Raw genomic sequence first — 25959 nt, 5'->3', positions numbered from 1 at the left:
CTAGTGGAACAACTGAATATCTGAAAAATCATAAGGCTAATTTTCTAAAGATTCAGTTGCTATTCATTTCTGCTATGGAAGTATAGTCAGTAGTTAGTACCTTTGTTTTGGACTTGACATTTTTACATTCTGGAAGAAAACTTGTTTGAGGTTCTATGCTAAAGTGTTGACTAGTTCAGTAAGATGCATCTAGGAATAAAAGGATGCATTTTAAGGAAATATTAGCAAAAGACATAGAAGCAGAGGTAGAGGACCCCTAGAGGAGTCTCAGTAGGGAACTAATTTGAATCCTGAGTGTTTATTGTGGATGTTTTTATTGAATAACTAGTAAGCATAGACGTTATCAGGGAACAGATCTGTGATTATAACCTTGGTTTTCAGATTTGGTTAAAAGCCAAATTCTTTTAAACTCCTCCCTCTGCCTTCCACTCACCCCAGCCAATTTTACTTGCACTCCACAATCCTAACTCTGTTATCTTTACAACATTAAACAACAACCTTTCCTTTATCTACACAACTATAAACAACAACCTTACTGTTTTTTTTCTTTTTTCCTGCTGTGCAGTAAACTAGGACAGCTTGCTCTAACACCCTTCCATACAGAGCATCATTGGTCTTCTACAGGGCATCAGTGTTTGCAGCTTTAGCATGTACCAACAGAAGACAGCAAAAGCCAGAATGAAGGGCATAGGGGGAAATGAGAAGTCAGTTAATTTATCCAGTGGCATTATATCTTGGCTAATGAGGCAGCTAATCCTTTTATGCAGAGCCAGCTGGTTGACTTTAGGTCCCCTTGCAAGATCCTTCGGACACCTTGGAGATTCCACGGAAGTCATGGAGAAGCATTGGCTGTGGACTGTCAGGCATTTGGTTGTGTTCAGTAGGCTTAGGTGGTTAGCAGCTATTTGAAACAGACTTGAGCTAAAAGACTACAGAATTTGGAAGCTGACTGGAAAAATGGTGCTAARCTAGTCTTTGCAAGGTGTGGTAGAAAATGCAAAATAAGAAATTAACTTCGTGTTCTATATTGGATTTTATATCTATTGAACACCAACACATAGCATAGCAAATGACATCTAGCAGATGTGATTACACTCTATTTTGGTATCTGAAAGATTGGTCTTCTCCATAGACTTTCATACGCTTGGGAAATCCCTGAGGAAACCTCTTAACTCACCCTTTTGAAGGTGTTTTGATAAGACTAGATCATAGCTRAAGTAACTTGATAGCCATTTTTCTTATTTTTTCTAGGGTGTTCTGTCTTAGAGGTAAAGCTTACAATTGCTGTGTAAAGTTATTTTGACTTCCCAAAACCCTGAGACATCTGAAAATTATGGAATGTGAAAAACTATACACTTAGTTCTTTCTTAAAAGTGAAGAACATGATGAAATTAAGGAAAGTGAAGAACACTGAAAATAGATATATTTGAGGGATTTTCTCTTTTGAAGAGAGTTTTGTATAAAATATAATTAGTAGCTCTGTTGTATTTGGTGTTTTTATAAAAATCTTAGCTATTGCAGACAACTAGTTAAAAGAAAATTTCAATCTCCATAACAAAAACTAATTTTTCATCTTCATAGTTTGAGGAAAAGGTTGTAAATGTATGACCCATGTCTGTCTTAAAAATTCATAACAGGCAAAAAAATGTGTTCCCATTATTTTCATGGGCCTGATTCAGATTTCTGAGTGTTTGAATTTAGTGCTTTTGAAAAGTTAAAGAATGAAAGTTGAAATGTTTTTTAAAGCTGGTTTTGCTTCCTTTATCTAAGTATAAGCTAAAAGCAGTCCACTGTTTACTGTGGGTTGTGAAAGCTTAAATGATACAATTAAACAGGTTTTTTTCCTTTGCAGATTAGTTCTAATATTTTCAGAACACTTCCGCCTAGTGATAACCCAGATTTTGATCCAGAAGAAGATGAACCAACTCTTGAAGCCTCATGGCCCCACATACAGGTATGTACTTCCTTTATTTTCAAGTGTTCTTGTAAGGCAAGAGCTGTGAATTGATATGTGAGCAATTTTGTGCCTTTTATGAAGATCAAAATTACTTTTTACAAGAATACACTTTAGTGCCTGTATATGGAAGAAGACAAAACTAGTGCTTTTGTTATATGTATAACAGAATATAACTCGTCTTGTACTTTTTTTTTTTTAAACAGCGATTGAACTATTAAAACGTAGTATATGTATGTTAAAGTATATGGATATTTTAGGTAGTTACGTTCTTTATGCAAAACACCTATTTTTTATTCATTTTCTGAAAATACAAATGGATGTTACTGCTCACTTTCTCGCGACAGCAACAAAAATGGAGTAATAGCCTTTATTTGTCTTTTGAGCAAGAACTAGATATCTCCTCACTCCTCTCTTCCCAGCCCCCTCCCTCTCTGCAAAAACTTTACAATATAGGCGTTGTTGTTTGGTAACAGTTGGTTGGTTACTCCATTGTTGCACTCCTGTACCAATCTCGTGATTTTTATAGCTTTGCTGTATCGAGCACATGATCGACTTTCACTAATGCTGATTTTTTTCAAATTACTTGTTAAAAGTTCAACAATACTAAGTCACTTGTCATCCCAGTTCATATCATGATTAATTCTTTGCTGAATCTGCAAAAAGTAGCATCTGTTACATAAAACTTGTTATGAAGCAACTCTTACCAATGAGTAGAAGATTAATAGCTACCGCACATCTGTATACCACCCACTCTCTTAAGGGGCTCAAAATGCTACTCCCTAGCTATAATTTTACAGTTCTAATATAACATAGAACACCCTTATTAAAAATAGGACTTCTAGTATCGGCTACAAAGCGTGTTTTCAAGACAGTATTTGAAACTTAAGCCAAGTAAGAAAATGTTACTGCAGAGAGTAACTGTTCAGGCTAAAGGCTGAGATGATAATCTCACTTAGCCATTTCTTCTACAAATGATATATGACAACAGCTCATTCTGCATGTCATGCCCAGACATATAGGGGAAAAGAAGGTGATCAGGAGTAGCCAGCATGGATTCACCAAGGGGAAATCCTGCTTAACCAATCTGATAGCCTTCTATGATGGAGTGACTGGCTGGGTAGATGAGGGSAGAGCAGTGGACGTTGTGTACCTTGACTTCAGCAAGGCTTTTGACACTGTCTCCCATAACATCCTCCTGGGCAAGCTCAGCAAGTGTGGGTTAGATGAGTGGACGGTGAGGTGGATTTGAGAACTGGCTGAAAGGCAGAGCTCAGAGGGTTGTACTCAGGGGCGYGGAGTCTAGTTGGAGGCCTGTGCCTAGTGGAGTTCCCCAGGGCTCAGTACTGGGTCTAGTCTTGTTCAATTTATTCATCAGTGACCTAGATGAAGGGACAGAGTGCCTCCTCAGCAGGTTTGTTGATGATACCAAGCTGGGAGGAGTATCTGATCCACCAGAGGGCTGTGCTGCCCTTCAGAGAGACCTGGACAGTCTGGAGAGTTGGGTGGAGAGGAACTGCATCAGGTTCAACAAGGGCAAGTGCAGGATCCTGCACCTAGGGAGGAATAACTCCATGCACCAGTACAAGCTGAGGGCTGACCTTCTGGAGAGCAACTCTGCAGAGAAGGACCTGGGAATGCTGGTGGATGACAAGATGACCATGAGCCAGCAATGTGCCCCTGTGGCCAGAAAGGCCAATGGTCTCCTGGRGTGCATTGGGAAGAGTGTTGCCAGCAGGTCGAGGGAGATGATCCTGCCCCTCTACTCAGCCCTGGTGAGGCCTCATCTCAAGTATTGTGTCCAGTTGTGGGCCCCCCAGTACAAGAGAGACATGGAGCTACTGGAGAGAGTCCGGCGTAGGGCTACGAGGATGATCAGAGGGCTGGAGCACCTGCCCTGTGAGGAACGGGCCTCTCTAGCCTGGGGAAGAGAAGACTGAGGGGGGATCTTATCAATGTGCACAAGTACTTGAAGGGAGGGTGTCAAGGGGACGGGGACAAACTCTTTTCAGTTGTCCCATGTGACAGGACAAGAGGCAACAGGCAGTTCTGCCTGAGCGTGAGGGGGAATTTCTTCCCTGTGAGAGTGACAGAGCACTGGCACAGGTTTCCCAGAGAGGTTGTGGAGTCTCCTTCTCTGGAGATCTTCAAGGCCCGCCTGGCTGCAACCCTGTCTAACATGGTTTAGGTGACCCTGTTTGAGCAGGGAGGTTGGGCTAGATGATCTCCAGAGGTCCCTTCCAACCTTACCGATCCTGTGATACCTGAAATAGATGGTTTGATTTAGGAAAAAGTGGAGGGAGCACTAATGCATGTCTCTTACAGTCAGTAGAGGCATCGTTTGCCTTCAAAATACCTCTGTCTCTCAGGAGTAAAACTTGTAAATGGTAGCTCAATTTATTTTAGGTCATAAGTACATATAGTTCTCTCTGTAGCAAGAGTTGTGGTTCTTGTGATAAGCTCAGCTCGTGCTTCTGGCTTGTCTAAGAAATTGGAACAGGTTTGTATTCTGTGGTACTATTTGAGATTTTATTTTCAGCTTTCTATTTTGCCTTTTTCTAAACGAGTTTTTGTCAGGCTGTTTGATTGTGGATTTCCCTCTCCTGCATCAGTTACTCATGCGGTCTCTGGGTTAGATTTGTTCATTGTACCGTAATGGATATGGTTAGTGTGTTCTTCCCCTTTATTTTACAGTTCATGTGTCCACTATTGGATACTAGCAGACTGGGCCTGGTAACTTATTAATTGCCCCAGGAGCACAGCTTTCTGCTCTCTAATGTCTAGACCAGGGTGAGATTTTATCAAACTGCTGGAAGTATTAAATTACGTATGTTTGGGGGGGGGGATGGGGGTTATGGGTTGGGGTGGGTGTCCCCACATTTTTTTTTTTTTTGCTAGCTGTAAGCTTATGCTTTTGTGATGGTTCTGCTTTTTTTAAAAAAAAAAAAGAAAGAAAGAAAAGCATATTCAAGATTGTCTCATGCTGCTAGGCACATAGTCGGTTTTCTAGGAGGTAAGAAGCAAAAAAGCTGAATCACCACTCTTCTGTTTTGTTGAATCTATTGGCATTTCTCTAWAAAATAGTATGATAGGTAATGACTTACTAAGTTACCAGCCTATATAGCTACTGCCAAAGACTGTAGACCTTCAGAAAAATGAGCACCATGTGTAAGACAGCTTTAAAGCGTTACCCAAGATAGTTCTTAGCAGCCATACTGGTTTGAATAGGTTGGCATTAAAGCCACTGAGCTTAGGGAGTAGATAATGTGTTACCTTAAACACAAATATGATATTCTGCTGGTCTGTGCAAGAAAGAAGGTTGAATCACAAAAGGAGCAGGAGTGGCTTGTCATAGCTCTCTGACCAAAACAGACCAGTTCTCAAAGCTGTAACTATTAAATCCAGCAGTTCTCTTCCCTAAAAGATTTCATATTTCTAGTGGTAATGCTTCAGCTAATCTGAGGATAGCTGAGCGTACCTATCCATCTCTATCTTTTTAGACAGAAGTAGCCAAAGGTTTGCTATGACTAGAATCCATTCTTACTCCTAGTTTATACTTACTATTATGCTTTTGATTTCATAAACGTTAGGGTACAGGAGAAGGGAGACACTGACTGTGGAGGAATGGGCATCACAGCTTGCTTCCTGAAATGTCTTGTATAGTTTCGTGCATTTCCCAAGGATTTCCAAAGTTATCTGATACCTTTAATGAGTGGAATGTGTTCTAGGAGCAGTGAAACTAATTATCAGGAAATCCAGAAGATGGACAATTCTATAAACATCAGAACTGCATAAGTATTTCTTCAGTATGCAGAACTTTTCTGTGACACAGTCCAGAAACCGGATTTTTGAGCACTTCTCTCTCCCTCTGGCCCCACTTGCTGAAAACTCTTTTCTGGGTTCTGGCATTGCATGTGGTTATTGGAAGTGTTCATGGGGTAGCTGGCAGCATTCTTCCTGTGTTAGAAATGAAACATGTAGCTGATTATAGTTTGTCATCATATATTGAGAATCATGCATTAATGCTGATCAGTTTTATAAACAAGACTTCATTTATTCTAAGACTTTGTTTTCAGTTCTGATTTATAATCCTAACCTTAATCTTCAACAGTTTATATGCCGATGTTGTTAGAGCATTATGTTTTAGCTTAATTCTTTTGTTTGGTTTGCCCTATTCTCTCCCTCTGTTTTTAGAGGAGTCACAATTGTCTCCCCTTCCACCTCCATTAAGAGAAACAAAACATGCTGTTTTAGTCTTCCCTTTTAAGAGGTGCTCTGTCCCATGATAATGGTCATGGTTCCTTCTCTGTGTCTATCCAGGTTTGAGTATCTGTCCAAAACATGTAAGACTGTGCGTCTCTTGTCTTCACTGTCAGATTCTTCCTGGTATATCCCAGGGTTTCATTTACCCTTTTGTGGTTTCATTGCATAGACAGATCTTAGTCATCCTGTGGTTGACCAGCATTAAGGATCTGTTCCTTTCTCTAGCTTAGAAACTTGCTAGTGCTTAGCCAAACTTCTTATTGGGTCTGTTACTCTCACTTTGCAGTCACTAAATTTCATCCTATAACTCTCAGTCTTCAGGATCTTGCCCTTTCTTCCTAATAACCTGGTACTCTTTCTTTGGTGGCAGCTTGCAACATTATGGCAGCATCCAAGCAGCTAACAACTGGCTATTCTTTGTCATGGTCATTGATAGAAATATTTAATGAGACTTAATTCCAAAGCTGGTCCCTATGAAGCTGTGCTAATAACCTCCCTTCACTCGTATTTCCCATTTCAACACAAACCACTGATGAATTTATATGGTTTTTAGCTTGAGAAAATTCAGTAGGCATGGCTGATCTGTTTCTAAGGCAGAGGATGAAGTATGGAAATACTTAAAATCTTATTGGATTGGCTATTATGAAACTTTTTTTTTTAAAAAAAAAGGCTGCCCTACATAGAGTATTATGCAACTGCATGTTATTACGTTTGTGCTAGAAGACAAATTTTCTACAACCTGCAGCTTCAACATTCTTTTAATGCAGTCTTGTTTATAAAATATTTATACTTTTAAACTCCTTTTAAATTTCTGATACAAAAAAGCTATTGTTAGTCTGGGTCCAAGGAGAGAAAGAGTAAGGGGGTCCTTCTTGGGTTTTTGAGGTCTGCTGTACTGATGCAGCCTCACCTTCCTTGAGGCTATGCATAAGCTTCTGCAATCTCAAACATTCTAGATAAAAAAAAAAAAAAAAAGTACTTACTCTCAAGCATTTGCTCAACTAAACTTCATAATTATAATTATGAACTACTTAGGTATTGGTTCTGAGAGAGTTTAAGTACTCTTAGTGTTAATAGTTGAAATACTTGTATGTGAATATGACCACTGCTCTGTATGTTTTTTTTGAAGTCCAATCAGTGATGTCTGTGTGTGCCTAAATTGCAGTTCAGTATTATTACTCATTGATTGTTTAACTAACTAAAAAGAAATAAGATCTAAGATATAAGCACTAACAAAATCAGCAGTGAGCTTTGAGTGTTTCTAAATTTAAGATATTTTCCCTCTCAATTCTATCTTGCCTATATCCCCATATTTTATAAATGAGGAGACTTGCGGGCATCTCCCTGTCATTCATCACCTGCCGTTGTATGAAAGCACAGAATTTTGTGTCTTGGACCTCAGGTGAACCCAAACATACAGTTCAGATGAACTCAAATATACGGGACTTGTGTTTGATGTCGTTTGGCCAACTCAGGGCCTGAGTTGGCCCTCCTTATCCTTCTCTCCTGTCTTTTCACCTGTGGGCCTTGTGGGGTCCTATTGAGTGAGGACTTGAATTCTGTAATAATAGTACACTACAAAATGTAAAGGATGTTGAGTATAAATATGCAGAGGGTRTTTGAGTATCTAGGATTTAGAAACCTAATAGTATGCCAAACCCTAAGTCTCTGTATTTATCCAACTTCTTAATATGACCTTTCATTTTACAGCTTGCAATTGAAACCTAACTTCGGGGACACTTCAGTTAGCAGACTTCCCTTAATCTATTTCTAAGGAATTTTGTAATGTTACAGTAATTAATTTTACTCTTGGTATTGTTAAAAGCATTTGGAATAAATTTTTAATATAGCAATAAAAGGGGAGAATATGTAATACATAGAACTTTTACTTGATTTGTCTAATAGTGATATTTTCAGTAGATTATTAAGCTTTGATTTTTAGGGGATTTAAAATACTCTTGATACTTACTTAATTATGCCATAATTAAGAGCAATATGTTAGTTCTGGTGGCCAGGCAGATGTACCTTTTAAACATGTGTAAAATCAGTGGGACTATTCTTCATGTATGTAGGGGCTCTTTGTTGTTTTAAGAGCTGTATTTTGGTGTACCTATTAACTACTTAAAATTCTTCATTTCAATTCTTGTAGTTGGTGTATGAATTTTTCCTGAGATTTTTAGAGAGTCCGGATTTTCAGCCGAGCATTGCAAAGCGATACATTGACCAGAAATTTGTACAACAGGTAAGTAGAGATTTTTTTTTTCTCCCTCCAGATCTAAAGATCACCTCTAGAACTGAAACTGTCTAACGAATGTATGGTTAAGGAGATACTAAAGCTTTCACTTTAACAAGATTTAACTTTAATTGTTAGTACAATGCTTTCTGCAAAGYATTATTATAAATAGGACATCATAGCACACAGATAATTAGTGACTTCAGAAACACTTTGCAAAGCGTAGAAGTTGATATCTAAGAACAGTGTAAGATGTTTGAATTTATGGAAGAAAGTCCACTTTTACTTCCAGTGAAATCAACAGTGTGCTGATTAAATTGTTTTAGTGGTTTTGATTTCTCTTGCTCTCCCTCTCCCCCCGGTAGAAAATTATCCTGTAAAACTTACAGGAAGACTGATTTTTGTTCTGTGGAAAGCTATCTTTTTAATACATGAAATGTGTTCCAGCATCTGCTAAGTTGTTACTAGATAGTGTTGTTCTCTTTATCATCACATGTTATACACAGAAGAAAAATTAGATTAAAAAAACCACATTGGAAAATTGAAGAAAGATTATGCTTCACTGTACAAAGTAACTCAGCAAGAAAATGAACTGAGATTGTATATTAAACGTAACTTATTAGGGACATAGGCTCTATGTTTTGAGTGATGCTAACAATTTATCCTTTGAATAGGATAGCTATAGGATAGCAATATTCTTTGAATTAGGATAGCTTGAAATTTTAGGCCCTGAAGATTGACTTGTATTGTCTTTTGTTAGAGTTTAGCCAAGACTGGTAGGTACCATTTGACTAATTTTATGTAAAGCAGGTTACTGTATTTTGATGCTGTGTTTCCAATATCTTAGGTACAAACCTGTTACCATTTTAAACTTCTGTGAGTCAGGTTASGTGGAGAAAAAATGACAAAATTCTAGAAAATAAAGGCTGTAAACTGAAGTGAAAGCAGAAGGGTTAGGGACTCTTATTGCTGTCGATGCCTTTGCACCTTGCTTCCTTTTCTGTGGAGGGGAAGATGGTGAATAGGAGGAAGATGCTGTGAATCATTCTGATTGGAAAATCTACAGGAAGGTAGAGCAAGAAGGATTTGCAAGTTTGAGAGGGCAGTGTTTTGTGATTCACAGAAAGATCTGAATTGGCTCTCCTAGCCAGGAGCAGCTTTCTCATCAGCAGGCAAATAGGAACTTTAAGCAATTGCGTTTTGGTTGGGAGCAACATTGCACTGTGGAAGGATAAGGGAGAGAGGCACCAGGACCTAGTGTATACGTAATAGAAACTCAGTTTTCTGGACATTCCAAATCTAAACAAATGAGTTAGCAAAACGTTTAGTTTTTGCTGTTTGATACCATAATAATTTTTGTCCGAAGCTATTTTGGTGAGTATTTTCCCATATCAATATAACTCAGTTTTCAAGGAAAATTTCAGTTTTTGAAGAGTGGCAGTGGCAGGCCATCACAATGCACTAATGTAAAGTAGAAAAATGTTTGAATGTTTTCCTCCCCACCTTGAGGAACTGTATTTATATTTCTTTGTTGGACTTCACTGTTCTTGTTTATAAGCGTTCCCTTCCTGTCTGTCTTGTTTGACATTTCCCACAAAATCCAGGCCTGAAGCTGCTGCTGAACAACTGGCCATAAATAGCAAGTTTACTAGTTGATCCAGGTTCTCTTAGAAGTCATCTTCCAGAGTTTTTAATTCCTAAAGTTTGACTCGATTTTTCTCGAGAATACGAGAAAGACAATGCAATGAACAGCTCTACARAAAAATGTGGAGTAATAACACTGAGAGAGATCTTCTAAATATAAAAATTAAATGAGCCTGAGCAAAGTTCCTGAAGAGCTATTTCCCCTGCCTTATGTTGCTGGGTATAGACATCTATATGTTTGCAGGCCTGAACTGAGCAGAAGATAACTTAGCTCAAGCAGTCACTTAGCACAGTTAGTGCATCTGGAATTTGCTTTTACTTGGACATAGAGGAAAAAAGAATGTAAAATAATGACTTGTAAAGGAATTGGAATGTCTTCTGATCTCTTCAAGCAAGTATGGAAAGAAAACTTTCTACAAGGAAAAAAATTTACAGAGTATCTTGCTGGCTTATTGAGGTGTTTAGTCTCTATTAGTAGGGAACCAAAACTTGTCATTTCACAGCTTATGCTTAATTTTGATGAATCCTCATATTAAATCATTAATTCTGAAATGTCTTGCGTCCAAACAAAAGCAAACACGTTCATCATCCAGAATAGATAAGCAGAAAATGGCAAGGGTGGGGGGAGATTTAGAAAAGGGGAAATACTGATACTAGATTAAGACAGAAACTATTTAAGTTCTACGTGCTGTGATTTTTTTTTTTCCTGTAGCTTACTTCTAATAAGTTATCATTCTGTTGAACATCACTTTCTTCTGTCCCTGAGGAAATATGCGTAATTCTTATCACCATCCATTTATCTTGCAAAATCATTTTGCAAAGAATTATGCTTTTGCTTAACTTGAAAGACGTGAAGCTTTTTTAAATGAGAAGTAAAGGAACAAAGTGCATCATAGAGTGTCATAGAATTGGTAAGGTTGGAAAGGACCTCTGGAGATCATCTCGTCCAACCCTCAAATGAGTGGCCCATAYGGGGGTTGAACCCACAACCTTGGCATTATGAGCACCACACTCTAACCAATGAGCTAAACTTAACCCCATAAAAAAACCCATGCCTCCATTCGAAGCACAAGATTTTAATTAAAAAGCTGTAATTATCTGACACAAATGTGATTAATTCAGATTTCTTAAAAACCAACTGCAGACCACTTATCTAAGGTTTGATAACCTCATTCTTGATGATTTCATTCTTATTTTGATAGTGTCACTGCTGTTGGAATGGCTTTGTTGAAATCTGTATACGGGCTTCTCAATACGGAGAAAATTTTCTGAGTTTCACTCTTATTGAAAAAAAAAAATCTAACTTTGAAAGTAATATTGGACATCCAAACAGAATTTCACGTCAAAGTGATTCTATTTTTTTTACTGCAAACTTGTAAGCTACAGGTAAAATTCAAGTTTGTTAGTAACATGACAAAGACTTTTAAAACCTTTTAAAAGTAATATATTTACATTTAATTTTTAAAGTTGTTGGAGCTCTTTGATAGCGAAGACCCACGAGAACGTGATTTCCTAAAGACAGTTCTTCATCGAATTTATGGAAAATTCCTTGGTTTAAGAGCGTTCATCAGGAAACAGATAAACAACATTTTCCTCAGGTATGCTATATGTGTGTGTGACTAGATTGAGGCTTCCTGGTTCATCTCTACAGTGATTTGATCTTGAAATACAAGACTTGATTTTGGTCTGTGATCTGGCTATCAAATATTTGAAGAGTATTTCTTCAGGATTTCTAATTTCTGTTTGACTTTGCTTGTYTGTTTTTGCATCAGGTTTATATATGAAACTGAGCACTTCAATGGTGTTGCTGAGCTTCTTGAGATATTAGGAAGGTAAGTTTGATAAGATGGAGAATAAATGTGAAATGTTTTTCTGGATTATTCTGGAAAGCTTCATCTTTCTTGCTTTAGGAATGAAGGGGGCGAACAGAATTATTTTAGTAACTAGTGATAAAGTACTGTCACTGATATCTAGTATTGTCTGGGTTACCACGTGACTATCAAATTGGGATATAGAATATAAATTGTCCTTTTCACTGCAAATCGTAAAGATGGTGTGCAAAATACTTCTTAAGGAGTCCTCGTTTTGTCTCTAGCATGATATATGAATACCAAAATACCGAAGGTTCCACCCTTGCACACACCTTAGGAAAGAATCAATAGCGTCTACTCGTGGTCCTTTTCTGATAATTTTCTGTGGCTCAGAAAACAAGCGTTGGCTTTTGCCCTGATGATGAGTGAAATATTTCAATCTTCAGASTGGTTTACTTTAAATTTTAATTGTGAAAACCTTGTAAGTGCCAGAGTTTATTACCATTTTTGCCTTCAATTTAATAATTTTATTTTTAACTTTAGAATTCTGTGTGGTAGCAGTTTGTTAGTTTTGCAGAATTCTCACAGATGTATTTCACAGTAGAAAAATTCATAGATATTACTGATTCAATTGAAAAGCCCAAGCTTGTGAAACTATAATGGAACAAATCTTCATGAAAATCAAATGAAAGGGATACTGTTGTTTTTTTTAAGTTTGTCTAAAATCTAGAAACGATCTCAAAACAGATGTTCTAACTGCAGTGTTAAAGTAGTTTTTTCTTAAAAAAATACATGCTTCTCGCTTTTTTTTTTTCCTTTGAAAGTTACCTTTAAGTGATTGTGAATGAAAAGGAACAGCTTCCTGATGTATCTGTCAAAGCCTTACTGTTAGACAGCAAGACTTTCTGTAGATCATTTTACCAAGTGGAAGTCGTGTTAAAAATACTTCAGCCTAACAAGTATTATTTGGGKTTTTTTTTGTTTTTGTTTTGTTTTTTTCTCCTCTCTGCTACCAAGAATCTAAACTTGCATTGATACAGGCACTTTAGAGACTGTGCATATGTAAAGCTATTTTGTGGACCCACAACTCTTACATTTAGAAAATGAATTAGAAATAGAATATCTCTTTAATTTACAGTATTCCTTGTTCTGCTGAGAAGAAATTTTATATAAATACATATAAATAAATATTTGTATATTTTATATATATACATTTATATAAATAAATTCTGCCTATTCATGTTTTCAGTATTATCAATGGTTTTGCACTGCCACTGAAAGCAGAACACAAACAGTTCCTCATGAAAGTTCTGATACCCATGCATACTGCAAAGGGATTAGCTTTGTTTCATGCACAGGTAAGATTTTACATATCTTAAATTTTTTAGTATTTGCATTTGAAAATAATGAAAATTTATAGTAGTATGTGTTTTAATATCTGTATTCCAAAATATTGAAAAATTCAATCATTGAATATTTTGTTAAGATCTTGCATATAAATATTAATTTTGTCTAGCATATATTAAAAGTGGAAGAATATACCAGTGAGTCAGTCATATCAACTAAAATGGGAAGTTTTTTTGGTTTTCAGTCTGTCATACTTAAGCTTAAAACTTAATCCTAGGGCCTTGTTCTGTTATCTCTTCCTTATGTAAGCTAAATGCTGTGTATAAAGGAACCTTGAATATGGTTACATATTTATTTCAGAAATGCGTGCCTTTTTTTTTTTCCNAATGAAAGGCAGAAATACGTAGTACCTTTTTACCAGGTAGGAATTGTGTGTTTCCATGACATACTGTCAGAACGTTGCAGTTCCTTGGTTCACTTCTGTTCTTATATTTAGCATAGACATTCAGCATTTTATTTGAGTAACGTACATCCTTCCCAGGCATATTAGCACTTGAGTTTTGAATACATTTTATGCAAATTAACAACTAATTCTGCTATGGGTAATTAAAAATTTGCTTTGTTAACTTAGCCAACTCACTAATACAGCTCCTTATAGACAAAAGATATGAGGACATGAATTTCTAATTAAAGTGGAATCATTATGACTATATAGACTACAAACAGGATCAAGTCAAGAGCTCAGTTAATTCCTAATTCTCATAAGAAGTTTTAATTAAAATTGCTTGTCTTTGTGGTTTATTGCTATGCAATAGGCTGCTTCATGGAATGAGTCAGTGATATGAGAGGGAGCAGTCACTTGCCCAAGGTATTCTCATTGATAGATCAGTACAGCAAGCTATCTGTTATTCTGTGATACATTTCTTCTGGTGCATTGGTTGTATTACCTCAAGCTGTACTGCGTACTTGAAAGCAGCATTTGGTTTGTTGACCAGGCTATTCATCTATCCCTTCATCACTACTCTCGTGTATCAAAATATCATCTGGAAATTACAGAGCAAACTCATTGCATGTTTCCTGTTTCACGTTGTCCTGAAGGTGCAACCGAGATTAATCTCATTTTTTTCAATCAAGATTGGCCTGGTTGCTGTTGCAACAGTGTGAGTTTACACTGCCTTAAAAAATAAAGTCTTAAAGCTGATTTAGTTTGAGACTGTGTCTTTGAATAATAGATACACTGCTCAAAAATGCTTTAATGGGACTACTTATTATTCGTATGATATTTACTCTTTTTTTTTTTTTTATCTACACATATTCTTACAGGTTAAAAAATCAGATGTTATAATTACAGCACTATAATCATCTGGTTTGATATAACATTAAAATGGAAAGATAATGTTTGAATTCAGACATTCTAAGTATGGAAATGTGTGTGTAAGACATGTAAAAGAATTCACCTCTGCTTTATATTGGGAGATAAAAAGTACTGCTGTTTCTTAAAACTGGCTGTAATGGAACCTGGGACTGTAACTACTTCAGCAATAGAGTTATTTTATGGTTTTTGTACTGGGCAGAAGTAAGGTTGCTTAGTTATGTAGCTCCATATTTCCACACTTCTAAATACGAGCAGAATACCTTGGCCTCGTAAAGCCCCAGGGCACAAACGGGTGGAGGCCGGGAGAGCGTGCCGGTGAGTTTTCACCCTTTGCTTCCCTACTTCATATGCTCTTCGTAGACATTTGGTGTTGGCTGTTGCTAGAGGCAGGATGCTCAGCTGGACARATGCTCTATGATCTCTTGTGGCCATGTCATACATTACGATATCTTGCACATCTTTGTAATTCTAACACTGAATTTTGGAAGCTGTAGATGTCCAGTTTTGCATTTGAGCAATGCGTGCTCACACAAATCTGTTTTACATTTTTTTTTTTGTTTAATTAGAATTGTTTTTACCCCCCACACCACTGTAGCTGTTTGAAAACTCCAGCATATTCACAATGTTAATTAATGTTAATACAGGTACTGAAGTTGAGAAGAATCTACCTAAACACTGGATTTGAGTTAGGAAAATAAACTATCAAGTTTAAAAGCAATTTTATTTCTAGGATTAAAAAAATCCTAAGGTTTTGATATTGAAGAAGTCTCTCTAAAATAGAACAGGCCTGTATATCTTGCTGTTTTGTTTAATTTGGAAGAAAATAAAATGGATGAAGGGATTTTTTTTCTGATTAGAAATGCTTCCATTGTAATTTGTGATATTTATTTATACTGTAATATCTAAACAGTGTCTGTTTAAACTAAATAACTATATAACTTACATTCTAGCTGGCCTATTGTGTTGTACAGTTCCTGGAAAAAGATACAACCTTAACAGAGCCTGTGAGTATTTTTCAGTTGAGTATTTTYCTGCTTTTAATTTGAACTAAATATTTCAGTGCAACWCATTAGAGCTTTATGGCAGTATTATCTGTGATATCTTGATTAATGATCYGTAGGCATCTTTTGCAGTGAAAAGATTTTTATTTATTTATTTATTAAGTTTAGCACAAGTGTTAAGAGAATTCTGGGGTTTGAAAGTGCAGTTATTTTTTCAGCACATGACCAAGATGGAGCACAGATTTAAATAAAATTTTAAACTGCTGAGATCATGTGAATCACTTCATATGAGAAAATATTTAACTACTGTATTCTTTCCTAGTAAGAACTGACAGTATTCTTTGATGCTGATGGCTTATGCTGAACCACTACATAAAGCTGAATTACTTAGGGAAATACAATCTCAAAATGAAAGCTAAAAAGAATAACAATACTTTATTTAGATAAAAAGAACTTTGAAATTTCAAGTGTATTTCTGCTGTCTTTTCAGTTATTGCAGTGCCTCTTGGCAGTTATAATACAGGTGCTTCAGGCATCAGTGGCTTTTGCCAGGCTGCATCTCCCATGGTGCGTATTGACAGTTCAGCTAAATGAGAGTTGCAGGACTTCGTTTACAAGGTCCATAAAGAAAAATGCAGGCTCAGGGCAGCATAGCAGCTCGGGAGGACATGAATTCATGTCAGACCAACTAGAACAGAAACCAGTTGTAGTTTGATAATTGGAAATACTTTCGGTTAAGGATATGTTGAAATTTAAGTACAACGTCTGTTTTTTGGGATCAGAAAAATGAAGAGCTTGTGCAAATTTCTTATAAAGAGAAAAGAAACAGTTTTGTGGAAACAATTTAAATTTTCACCAGACTTACTGAGGAAGCTTGTTTTCTGGAGGGTCACTTGGTGCTAGTGATCATCAGAAGGCAAGTTCTGCTGTGGATGGTGGAACTAGGCCAGACTGTCTATGAATTTRTGCTAGCTGTTTGAGCCATCTTCCTCCCCGCGTACTGCAGTGTTCCCAGCTTGCTTCATCTACCCTGTGACTCCCATACCAAGCACAGGACTGTGGATTGTGCCGGCAGATTGTTTTCAAACAGCACAGAATGGCCGAGTTCTGTTTGCTTCTCCCTTGGGGTACTAGTTTGGGATTCTCTGCACAGCTACCAATTTCCACAAAAATTTGGGGAATTTAGACGAGAATCTTAATTGTAACTATTTTACAATTTCAATTGGAACTGGTCAATGAGCTTGTTTTACTGGGTAAGGAATATGAGCAGCAAATGTGCAGTGTAACCTAAAAACCTATAAGATCCGCTGTTGTCGAAGTGACAAAACTTCCTGATGTGAATTTACACAGTTGTGATGCAGAATCGAAGCCTGAACTTCTAAGTGAGAAGGCAGGGCTTTCTCGGTGGGAATGCCGTAGTACCGCGTTCTGAGACTTCACTGGGGCCATCGTGCAGACAACTCTGGTCGCCTTTTAATCAGTAAGGTGAACTCAGAATGAAGATACAGAATCACTGCCTATACTTGCTTTGGTCATTACTCTGAACGCGTAACAAACTTGGACCCGAAAGAGGATGAGTAAAGGTTAATAGATGATAGGAAGTGAAGCTTTAAGAAACTTTCTGAAAAGATTGAAATGTAAATGTCAAAGTTTGATGGGGTAACTGATGAATTGGTATTTGGAGGGTTTTTTTTGTTTTGTTCTGGGGGACAGGGACTTTGGCTTTAGGTCAAGTAATATTTTAAGAACTCCGTAAGAAGGTTGTCTTCATGAGTACCACGCTCTTATTTTTCTGGCAGGAGCTGTCACTCAGGGTCAGTTTAGCGGACATTCAGTCCAGGCTCTTGTAACTATGGTAGTCTGCCTCGGGTCAGTCCTGATGTTCGCAGAGCTGACACGAAGGGCTCATCACCTAACCCTGCTAAGCGCCATGGCGTTCACACGTAAGGAATTCGGTTTTGTGAGAATCGGTCTAGGCATGCAGCTCTTGTAAATAGGAGTTGTTGCTTAGCAGATGCCTGTTGCTGCAAGTCAACTCTGTAGGAAGTTTGAAGTAGCTCAGAAAGGAGTAATAAAAGCTTGTGGATTTTGTGTAGGAAGAGCAGTAAGAATTCAGCTCTGCATTCACATGAATGTTACTCGGAATAAAATTTTTGAGCACAGATGTGCRTGTGTTGGTATTTTAATATGAAAGTATAGGATATGCTTTTAATATGAGAGCAAGGAATAGGTATCTTGTTGAGGTTTGTGCTCTTATACTAGGAACTTTTTTTTTGTTTCTTTTTTCTTTCTCTTTTTTTTTTTTTGTTGAAACTAGGAATCTGAGTTTATGTGGTTAAGTACATTGGAATACACTTGCTATAGTGAGCATTGGAAACTGGACTGTTCTAGCTAGCTCAGTTTCAAGCTTCCAAAACTGTTAATTTATGCTACAGCTAAGGGTGCATGGTAGGTTCTCACTGCTTTTCTTTAGCAAATGTACTTGTCTGAAATTGTTTGGCTTACTTTCATTGTGTTAGGGGAAGGGAAGGTGTTGGCAGAATGAGCTATTATACTTGTAAATGTCTCTCTAAAGAAGATTCTCCAAACGAAATCTTAATAGTATGTAACTGAGTCATTTAGTTACTAGCTAATTAATAGAAAATGACGCTAAATAAAAAGTGTATTTACATAGACTACTTAAAATTGTGAACCCAGAGAAACAAGTGCAATGAGTACCTGCAAGTCAGACCTCTCTTGTGGGTGGAGAAGTGGGTACCTGAAGGGCTGCCTGATCGGGTGGGTAACCACCGTGAAAAGCAGGAGCTCAGATTTTCTCTTCGCCACCTCGCTGGGCTACCTGCCSTGGTTGTCCTGCTCTGTCTGTGGAGCCTGTGAGCTCAGGGACCCGCGAGAGGCCGGGTCGGTGCCAGCTGAGCAGTTCAGGGAGCTCTGCCTTTGTGCAGCTACAAAACCGATACCCTTTGGGGCTGACCCAGGTCTCCTACTCTGTTATCAGGTGTCAGATGATGGCATTTGTTTGTCAGTTGTCAGCGTCTTTCAGCCAGCGAGATAAAACTGTAGAGGGATCTCTACAGTTATGTGCAGGACCTGTTCATCTTTCTGTGTAACTTGCTTTCTTTTTATGGATTTCAGCATAGGACTTTCTTAGCTGACTAGTTTCCTCACTTGCTCAGCATCAGTTGAAGTGATGCTCAGTCCTGTAGCGTGAGGGCTGCATGTGTCTCGGGATGGAAAGACTGGTGGGCACTTACAGTGGAGACTTCCTTGTTGTGAAGTGATGCAAGTTAGTTTTGATAGCACACATTTGTGAACAAAACAGCCACCTCAGAAGCTTAAAAAAAATGCACAGGGGAAACAGGAAAAGTCAAATTGGGATGATTTTAGTCCAAATAGATGAATAAATCTGCAGTTGGAGGTGATCAATTAGGTGCCGTAGTACCGTAAGAGCAGAGGTCTTGTCCTCAGAATGAAGGCTTACGATACTCAGAAGTGTTCCTGCTTCCGAAACCTGCTGAGTTATGGCTTTTTTCAACCAGCACTAATTTGGTAATTTAGATGCCATGTCAGATGTTTGTTTCCAGGAAATATGCCTCCAGCCCTTTACTTGCTGTCTCTCCTCCTCTTGGGGACTGTACTTCCCAATTAAGCTTCCCTAGAGCCTTTTCCCTGTCCTCATGCAGGATTGTTCCAGTATCCCGGTTAGAAACTGATTTTCTCTGTAAATTCACATCTTTATCTCCCAGTTTCCAGTTTTGGCCATTTCAAATTCTAGAAGAGAAAAGGTGGTGGAGGCCATGACCCCTCTGCGTAGCCCTGTCTGAGTGGCCAGTGTGTACTGCTTTCTCTTGAGCTTCAAAGCTTGAAGCCAAGACAAGYGCTCCCCAGAGTAGGGATCAGTAGAAGGCAAAAGATATTCTAGGAAATCCTAGCTACGGGGGAGTTAAATGCATATTTATGAAGCTTTGATGTTATTGTATCGATTAATATATGTACTGGGGTGGGAGTGGAACGTGAATGGATAATCAAAGGCTTTTTAAAGTGATAAAGATGTAAATTATTTTGAAAATAATACAAGATAAATAAACAAGACAAGATTTAAATGAAACCGGGCAGTATTTATTTTCAGTGAATGGAACTATATTTAGCTGTATTCCATTTTGCATAAGGAAAAGCAAATTGATTTTTTTTAATAAATCTTATCAAATATGTAATAGAAACTTGTTTTAGTTTAACTTGTTTGTATTTTTAATATAGGTAATCAGAGGACTGCTCAAATTTTGGCCCAAAACTTGCAGTCAGAAAGAGGTTGGTTTTGTTTCTTGTTCTATAAAATGTAGAGCAGCAGGTTCATATACCTTGTCTCTGTTGCACTTTTAAGAGATCTTGCAGAATTCCTGCAGTTCTCAAATTCCTGGGGTGCTGATCTTTGTCATGCAGCTCAGTGCAATTTTGGTATTTCATCTGTCAGTTCTTACTGTGGTGGAGTTCTCTCTAAAGCTGTGTTTAAAGTTGCATTATATTTAAGATCTTTTATAGAGAAATAATTTTTCCAGGTGAAGAGCACGTTAGTAGATAGCCGCTAGCTCAGAGGTAGTCAGTCTGCAATGTGCTGGCWTTTGATATTGGAATACTGAGACAACTGACGCAGACGTAGCGATTGAGATAYGGAATAAAATTGTGCTTCAGTGCAAATGCCTAGACATAACTGCGTGTATTAGTAAAACATGTATATTTCTTCTCTATAAAAAATAAATGATCTTGGGAAATCCATTTTTCTGATTGTCTTTCGTCTTTATAATTAAAGATAGAAGTTGGATGACTTGCTGTGTCACCAGATCGCACCTTCCTGGTAGCTCTTTAAAAGTGGGGTCCCCTAACATCATTGTCCCTGTTTGTGCGAGCAGTTTTGAATATTATATGCTACCTACTTACTGCTCTGCTGGTGGTAATTTAAAACTGAAACTATCTACCATTTCAGAAGCTACTTGGGAGATCTCATCTCAGATAATGATAACTTTTGCAGTCACTCCTGAAGAAGTAAAAGATTTTAGTATTTTTTTTAACTATTAAAAAAGAAAAAGCAGCGCTGTTGAAGTGTTGAGAGCAATTATACAAAAGAAATCCAAGATGGGAGCTCTCACCTGGTAGCTAAAACTGATGATTGACTTTTTTCAGATTGCAAAAAAAAATATAAACTCTGGTTGTCAAATAGAATGTAGTTATATACTATGCTTTCTGCAGGATTCATGACTAAGCTGTATGTGTGCGTAAGCTGTATTTTGTTTGTCTCTGTCTGTATTGGAGATACAAAATGTTCTCATGCTTTTTGTTTTTTTTAAATACAAACAGGTAATGTTTTTAGGTGAAATTGAAGAAATCTTAGATGTGATAGAACCGACACAATTCAAAAAAATAGAAGAGCCTTTATTTAAGCAAATATCCAAGTGTGTATCAAGTTCACATTTTCAGGTAAAAAAAATAAAAATTAAATATAAAAATAACTGTTAGTAACTTATTTTGTGGTTTTTTGACCCATAAACTTTATATTTCAGGTTGCAGAAAGAGCTTTGTACTTCTGGAATAATGAATATATTCTTAGTCTGATTGAGGAGAACATTGATAAAATTCTACCAATTATGTTTGGCAGTTTATACAAGATCTCCAAAGAACACTGGAATCCGTATGTAATATTTAACTTTTCCCATGGGATCAGAATAAATTGTATTAGTGAACTGTTTCAGGTTTGGATCATAAGCAGATAATGTGTCTTCATCTTGACTTAAATCTGATGAAATCGGTGAGATTACAGGTGCTAAGAAGGTATCTATTCCATGAAGGTGAATAGTTGAGGTTGAACAGAGGTGTATGTGTTTGCAAGACAGACTTCTGTCATAGATGAAAGTGGGAAAAAATGCTCCCTACTGCAGTGAGTCAGCTACTTAAATGTGGGAAATGGTTTTAATTCTCAGCTCTATCATGCTGTCTTTGTTCGGTATTGTTATGAGGGAGAACTGGAATTCACAGAAAAATATGAAGTTATTGGATGATGGTCTCGATACTCTAAATTGCATTTAATGTTGAGTATTGGCTAAAAATGCAAATTACATTACTTAGACTAAAAAAATTGACCAAGGGATGTTTCTGCTGTGTTGGTGCTTCATTGTCTTTTACTCCTTCAGATGAACTAAATTCTATCAGCACTATCTTATGTCTTGCTGTCTAGTGCAATGAAAGGAAAAGATCCTACCCTAGCAGAATAGCGCCTACCACTATAATAGACGATAGGAACGAGAAATGAGTGACTGCTTCATTTTATATTTAATGCCACATGTTACATGTTAGGATTTCTGATACTCTGTTTGAAGGAAATCATTGTTGTATTGAAGCATTAAAATGTGAAGTTTGCCCATGTGCAGCATCCTGAATTAAGGTACAAGTCCAKTTGCAGAATGTAAAGCTTGTATAGGCAAAAGCCAGAGTAGCCTGGGCCTTTGATAACTTTTATAACTTAGATGCTCTATTTTAAGCCCTTTATTTGAGAATCTGAAATTATCCTGTATTTATCTAGATTGTGTGACTAGCTGTGAACACATCACCCAAGACAGATTGACAGATAAATTTTGGAGAACTAATTCTTGGAGCATCAATGGTTTTTGGGACTTCAGCAAAATTGACGGAAGTCTCTTTTCCCCAAGCTGCAGAAGGAAGTTGTTCCTTTATTTTAGGAAGTGCAAGACACAAGATAATTGTGTACCGTGAGGACCAGGGTGTTTGGGGCAGAACGTATAATCCTTCATAATCAGTGTTGGAAGAGAGAGAAATGAGCTTATATTCTGTTCAATATGGTCTTAGCTACTCACTTTAAAACAAACTTTCCCCTCCGAAAACCAAAACCCTGAATATGCTCTTGTCTGCAAAACCATRTTAAACCAGTGATCAAAAAAAGCGCGTGGAGAGGCTAAGTGTACTGTGCATTTTGGATGAGCGTAAGGTCTCTGCTGAGTAGCTGGGAGATGTCCCAGCAGCACAGTGGACGACGTGTACTGTCGAGGCAATCCTGGTCCTCTGGTCACTTCCTTAGAATTTTCTTTCACTCATTTTTCAAGGTCACAAGACTGCACGGCACCCTGCTCCACAACCTTACAACCTTACTGCTGTGTGAAGGTGAACTGCTAGTGAGGGGAACGATGGGGAAGACAGTTACTTGGGGTTTTTTTGATTAGCAATAAGGTTAATGATAGGCAGCTTTTTAATGGTTAATTTTATTGCTATTTTTTAGATTCCTATCTGTAGTAATTAAGAGTGAGAGTAAAAGAGATGAGTATTACTATACTTAACCTTTTGAAATAAAAATGCCCTCACAAAAAAAAAAAAAGTGAAAAGAAAAAATAATACCTAAAACGGAAATACTGACAACCATACAAAATAGCCAGTATCATTACGCTGAAAAAAAATAAATAAAAGGAAACTAAAACACCTGAAACTCAACTCAATTCTCTAGTGGTACATGTGCAGCAAAACTGATCTGCTGCCCAGACACACCTCTGGTAGAGCATTTAGTAGCTATCCTAAACCATGTGTCTGTCATTCCTCTGCTGCATTCTTTTGCCTGATCTTGAAGCTGTTAGCCAGAAGTTTTATAGACTCTCATATTTCATATATTACAAAACTGCTGTGAAAACTCCRTTTAGTAAATACTAACATATATGAATAGGTTTCTTTTAGATAGCCGCAGTAATCGTTATACCCTGGGTGATTGTTAGAGTCAGGTACTTAAGGTTAATAGATAGTTATTTCAAAAAATTAAAWGCATTTTATTTGTTTACAGAGAAAGTTACAGTAAAGAATTTTGTTTCAGTAACTCATTGACCTTACAGTAGTATCTTAAATACAAATGTCCAAAAAGGAAATTGAACACTTGTTTATCAGAGATTTTGTGAGGAGTAATCCGATGGGGTGTTCTTCTGTTCTAGAACTATTGTGGCACTCGTATATAATGTGCTGAAGACGCTGATGGAAATGAATGGCAAGCTCTTTGATGAACTTACAAGCTCATATAAAGCAGAAAGACAAAGGTAACTGATATTTCTTCCAAACATACGCTGATAAATATCTGAAATGTGCAGGCTGAAAAGGAATAAATTTTGACCACTGTGGCTGCAGGTTCTGCAGTAGACTTGCCAATRGAAAACTTGCCGCAGGCCGCTCAGCGCGTCCCAGGCCGCCGCGTGTCGGCGGTGCGGAGGGAGCGGGAGCCCCGGAGGCAGCGGCAGCAGCGCYCCTGGCTCCCAGCCCTGCAGTCAGGGAGCAGCTCTGCATCCTGTTAGGGAAGACCGAGCTGAGCCGCGGCTGCAAGGGGCTGCCGGGTGCCGGCCCTAGCACCGCAGAGGGGCTTGTCTGAAAAAAGCCAAGCTGGAGAAAACTGTAGCTCGGCTAAAACCTCCTCTTTTATCCTGCTAATCCAACGAACAGTAGTGCTGGARCAAGGGATGGCGGGTTATCCTAGGCCAACTGAAACCACGTGCTCGGTCTCCTTTCGTTAGTTCTGYTCTTCCTCCCATGGTGCTTGGTTCTTAATTTGTCTGTGTGTGACAAAGAACCACCTCAGAACTGCAGTCATCTGTTGAACACTACACTACACTCACAGCAAGTGATTGAATTTGTCAGAGCAAAGATACTGTTTACCACTAATCTTTATCAATGAGTTGTACACTCATCTTTTAATAGAAGAAATTGTGATTGCTTCTAAGAATAGCTTTGGGAAAAAAAAAAATTACTGGATATAAATCAGTTGTTTTATAGATAGCTGCATCTATACATTGCACTTAAACAGACCTGAAATTAGTATTTCACTCTTTCTGCAGAGAGAAGAAGAAAGAATTGGAACGTGAAGAGTTGTGGAGAAAGCTAGAGGAGTTAAAGCTTAAGAAGGCTCTGGCAGAAAAGCAGAACAGCACTCACAACGTGCTGAATGCACACAATACAAGTGCCAAATAAAAGAAATGACAACCTCTACTCGACAGACATACTTTTTTGTACCCTTTTGAAATATAGAGAAACTTGCAAAATAAACCTCATCAGTATAATAGAAACAGCCAACTCTTTTCTCTGGCAAAATGTAAATGAAAAGAAATTTAAGTGCAGCAGTTTAAGTGATGTCTTTACCACAGCATATTGTAAATTTGTCTAATTATTGATATTCTGTCACTTCCAATGTTTCATAGAACTGAATTATCATCCTTAATGAGTGAAATAATTATGGGAGTGGTGAGAACTATGACTTGAATTTTTGATTGTGTTGCACATAGGTGGTATAGTTTGCTATGTACATTTTTTTTCCTTGTTTTATATGTGCTTTTCACATCGCTGCATACTTTGGTTAAGATTATAGAAAAGGCTTCTAGTTGCGCTGTATTTTCTCAAATAAAACTAAGGTACGTTGCCAGTAACTTCAGATACTTKCTACATGCCTCTTGCAGCATTGAAGTGAACTCAGATATGGTGCTGTTCTTGAATTCTGGATTCAATATAATTTATAAACAGCTCACAGTAGAATGAGGCAAAACGTGGAAAGAAAGCGAGCTCCAGCACGTTTCGGTGGTCCGTGTGTCCGACCCACCCTGTGGTGAATGCCTCGAGACTGCCTTCTCCCTGCCTCTTGGCCATCCTCCTACAGCTGAGGCTGGAGCTTCCTTTGGCGAGCCCATCAGCAGCGCTCCTCATCGGCCCAAGGACTCCCTGCAGCATAGTGCAGTGTCTCCTACAGACCATCCCAGACATCTCTGCAGTACCTTTAGTATCTCGTGGCCTGAAGAGTGAGACCAAAGTTGGGKTCCTTAAGGAGAGAAGACTGTCACTAACTAGTTCCTTGTTTTATTTAAAGAAAATGCAGTCTACTTCTTGAAGGTGGAAAGTTGATTACAGAAGTCTTGTCTGTTTTACTTGATCAAGTATTTTTCACATCTTTTATCAGAGTACCATTCCAATCTCTTTAAATTGCAGTTGTGTGGAAAACTTTTGTAATGAAAGATCTTTGGGGAATTGAGCAGCATTCAATAAAGTCTTTATGTTTGTATTTAGTGCTGTTTATCACATCTTTGTGTTTATAAAGATGAAGAGAATTAGAATGGCTCTTAAAAAAATACGCAACCACTTAACTGCAGCACATTTGTTTAAGTAACCTGTAGCTTTTCACTGAGTGACAGTRACCTGCCACGCTCATCTCAGGGGTGAGCAAGGGTGGCAGGCTTTGTTCAGTGCCTGCTGAACAAAGCACGTGGGGGACAGAACAGCTGAGGTAGGTAGGGGTCCTGGGGGGGGGGGTTTGC

At 37.8% G+C, this 25959-nt stretch overlaps 1 protein-coding gene across 1 annotated transcript in view; it reads left to right on the top strand.

The window, feature by feature from the left end:
• Positions 1 to 25706, top strand: part of PPP2R5A (protein phosphatase 2 regulatory subunit B'alpha) — a 47595-nt gene extending 21889 nt beyond the window's left edge. Inside the window, exons 3-13 of the mRNA XM_085300143.1 lie at positions 1853 to 1954; positions 8367 to 8459; positions 11562 to 11692; positions 11867 to 11926; positions 13155 to 13263; positions 15578 to 15631; positions 19886 to 19936; positions 20981 to 21100; positions 21184 to 21311; positions 23605 to 23706; positions 24496 to 25706. Coding sequence (XP_085156269.1) covers positions 1853 to 1954; positions 8367 to 8459; positions 11562 to 11692; positions 11867 to 11926; positions 13155 to 13263; positions 15578 to 15631; positions 19886 to 19936; positions 20981 to 21100; positions 21184 to 21311; positions 23605 to 23706; positions 24496 to 24628 — 1083 coding nt within the window. The 3' untranslated portion in view covers positions 24629 to 25706. The remainder of the gene's footprint in view (positions 1 to 1852; positions 1955 to 8366; positions 8460 to 11561; positions 11693 to 11866; positions 11927 to 13154; positions 13264 to 15577; positions 15632 to 19885; positions 19937 to 20980; positions 21101 to 21183; positions 21312 to 23604; positions 23707 to 24495) is intronic.
• The last annotated feature ends 253 nt before the right edge of the window (positions 25707 to 25959 follow it).

Source organism: Rhea americana, unplaced genomic scaffold (assembly GCF_003343005.1).
Source record: "Rhea americana isolate MKP2758 unplaced genomic scaffold, rheAme1 scaffold_160, whole genome shotgun sequence".
Lineage (NCBI taxonomy): Eukaryota > Metazoa > Chordata > Aves > Rheiformes > Rheidae > Rhea > Rhea americana.
Note: the sequence above shows the minus strand (reverse complement) of the source record. Positions and strands in the feature narration are given on the sequence as shown.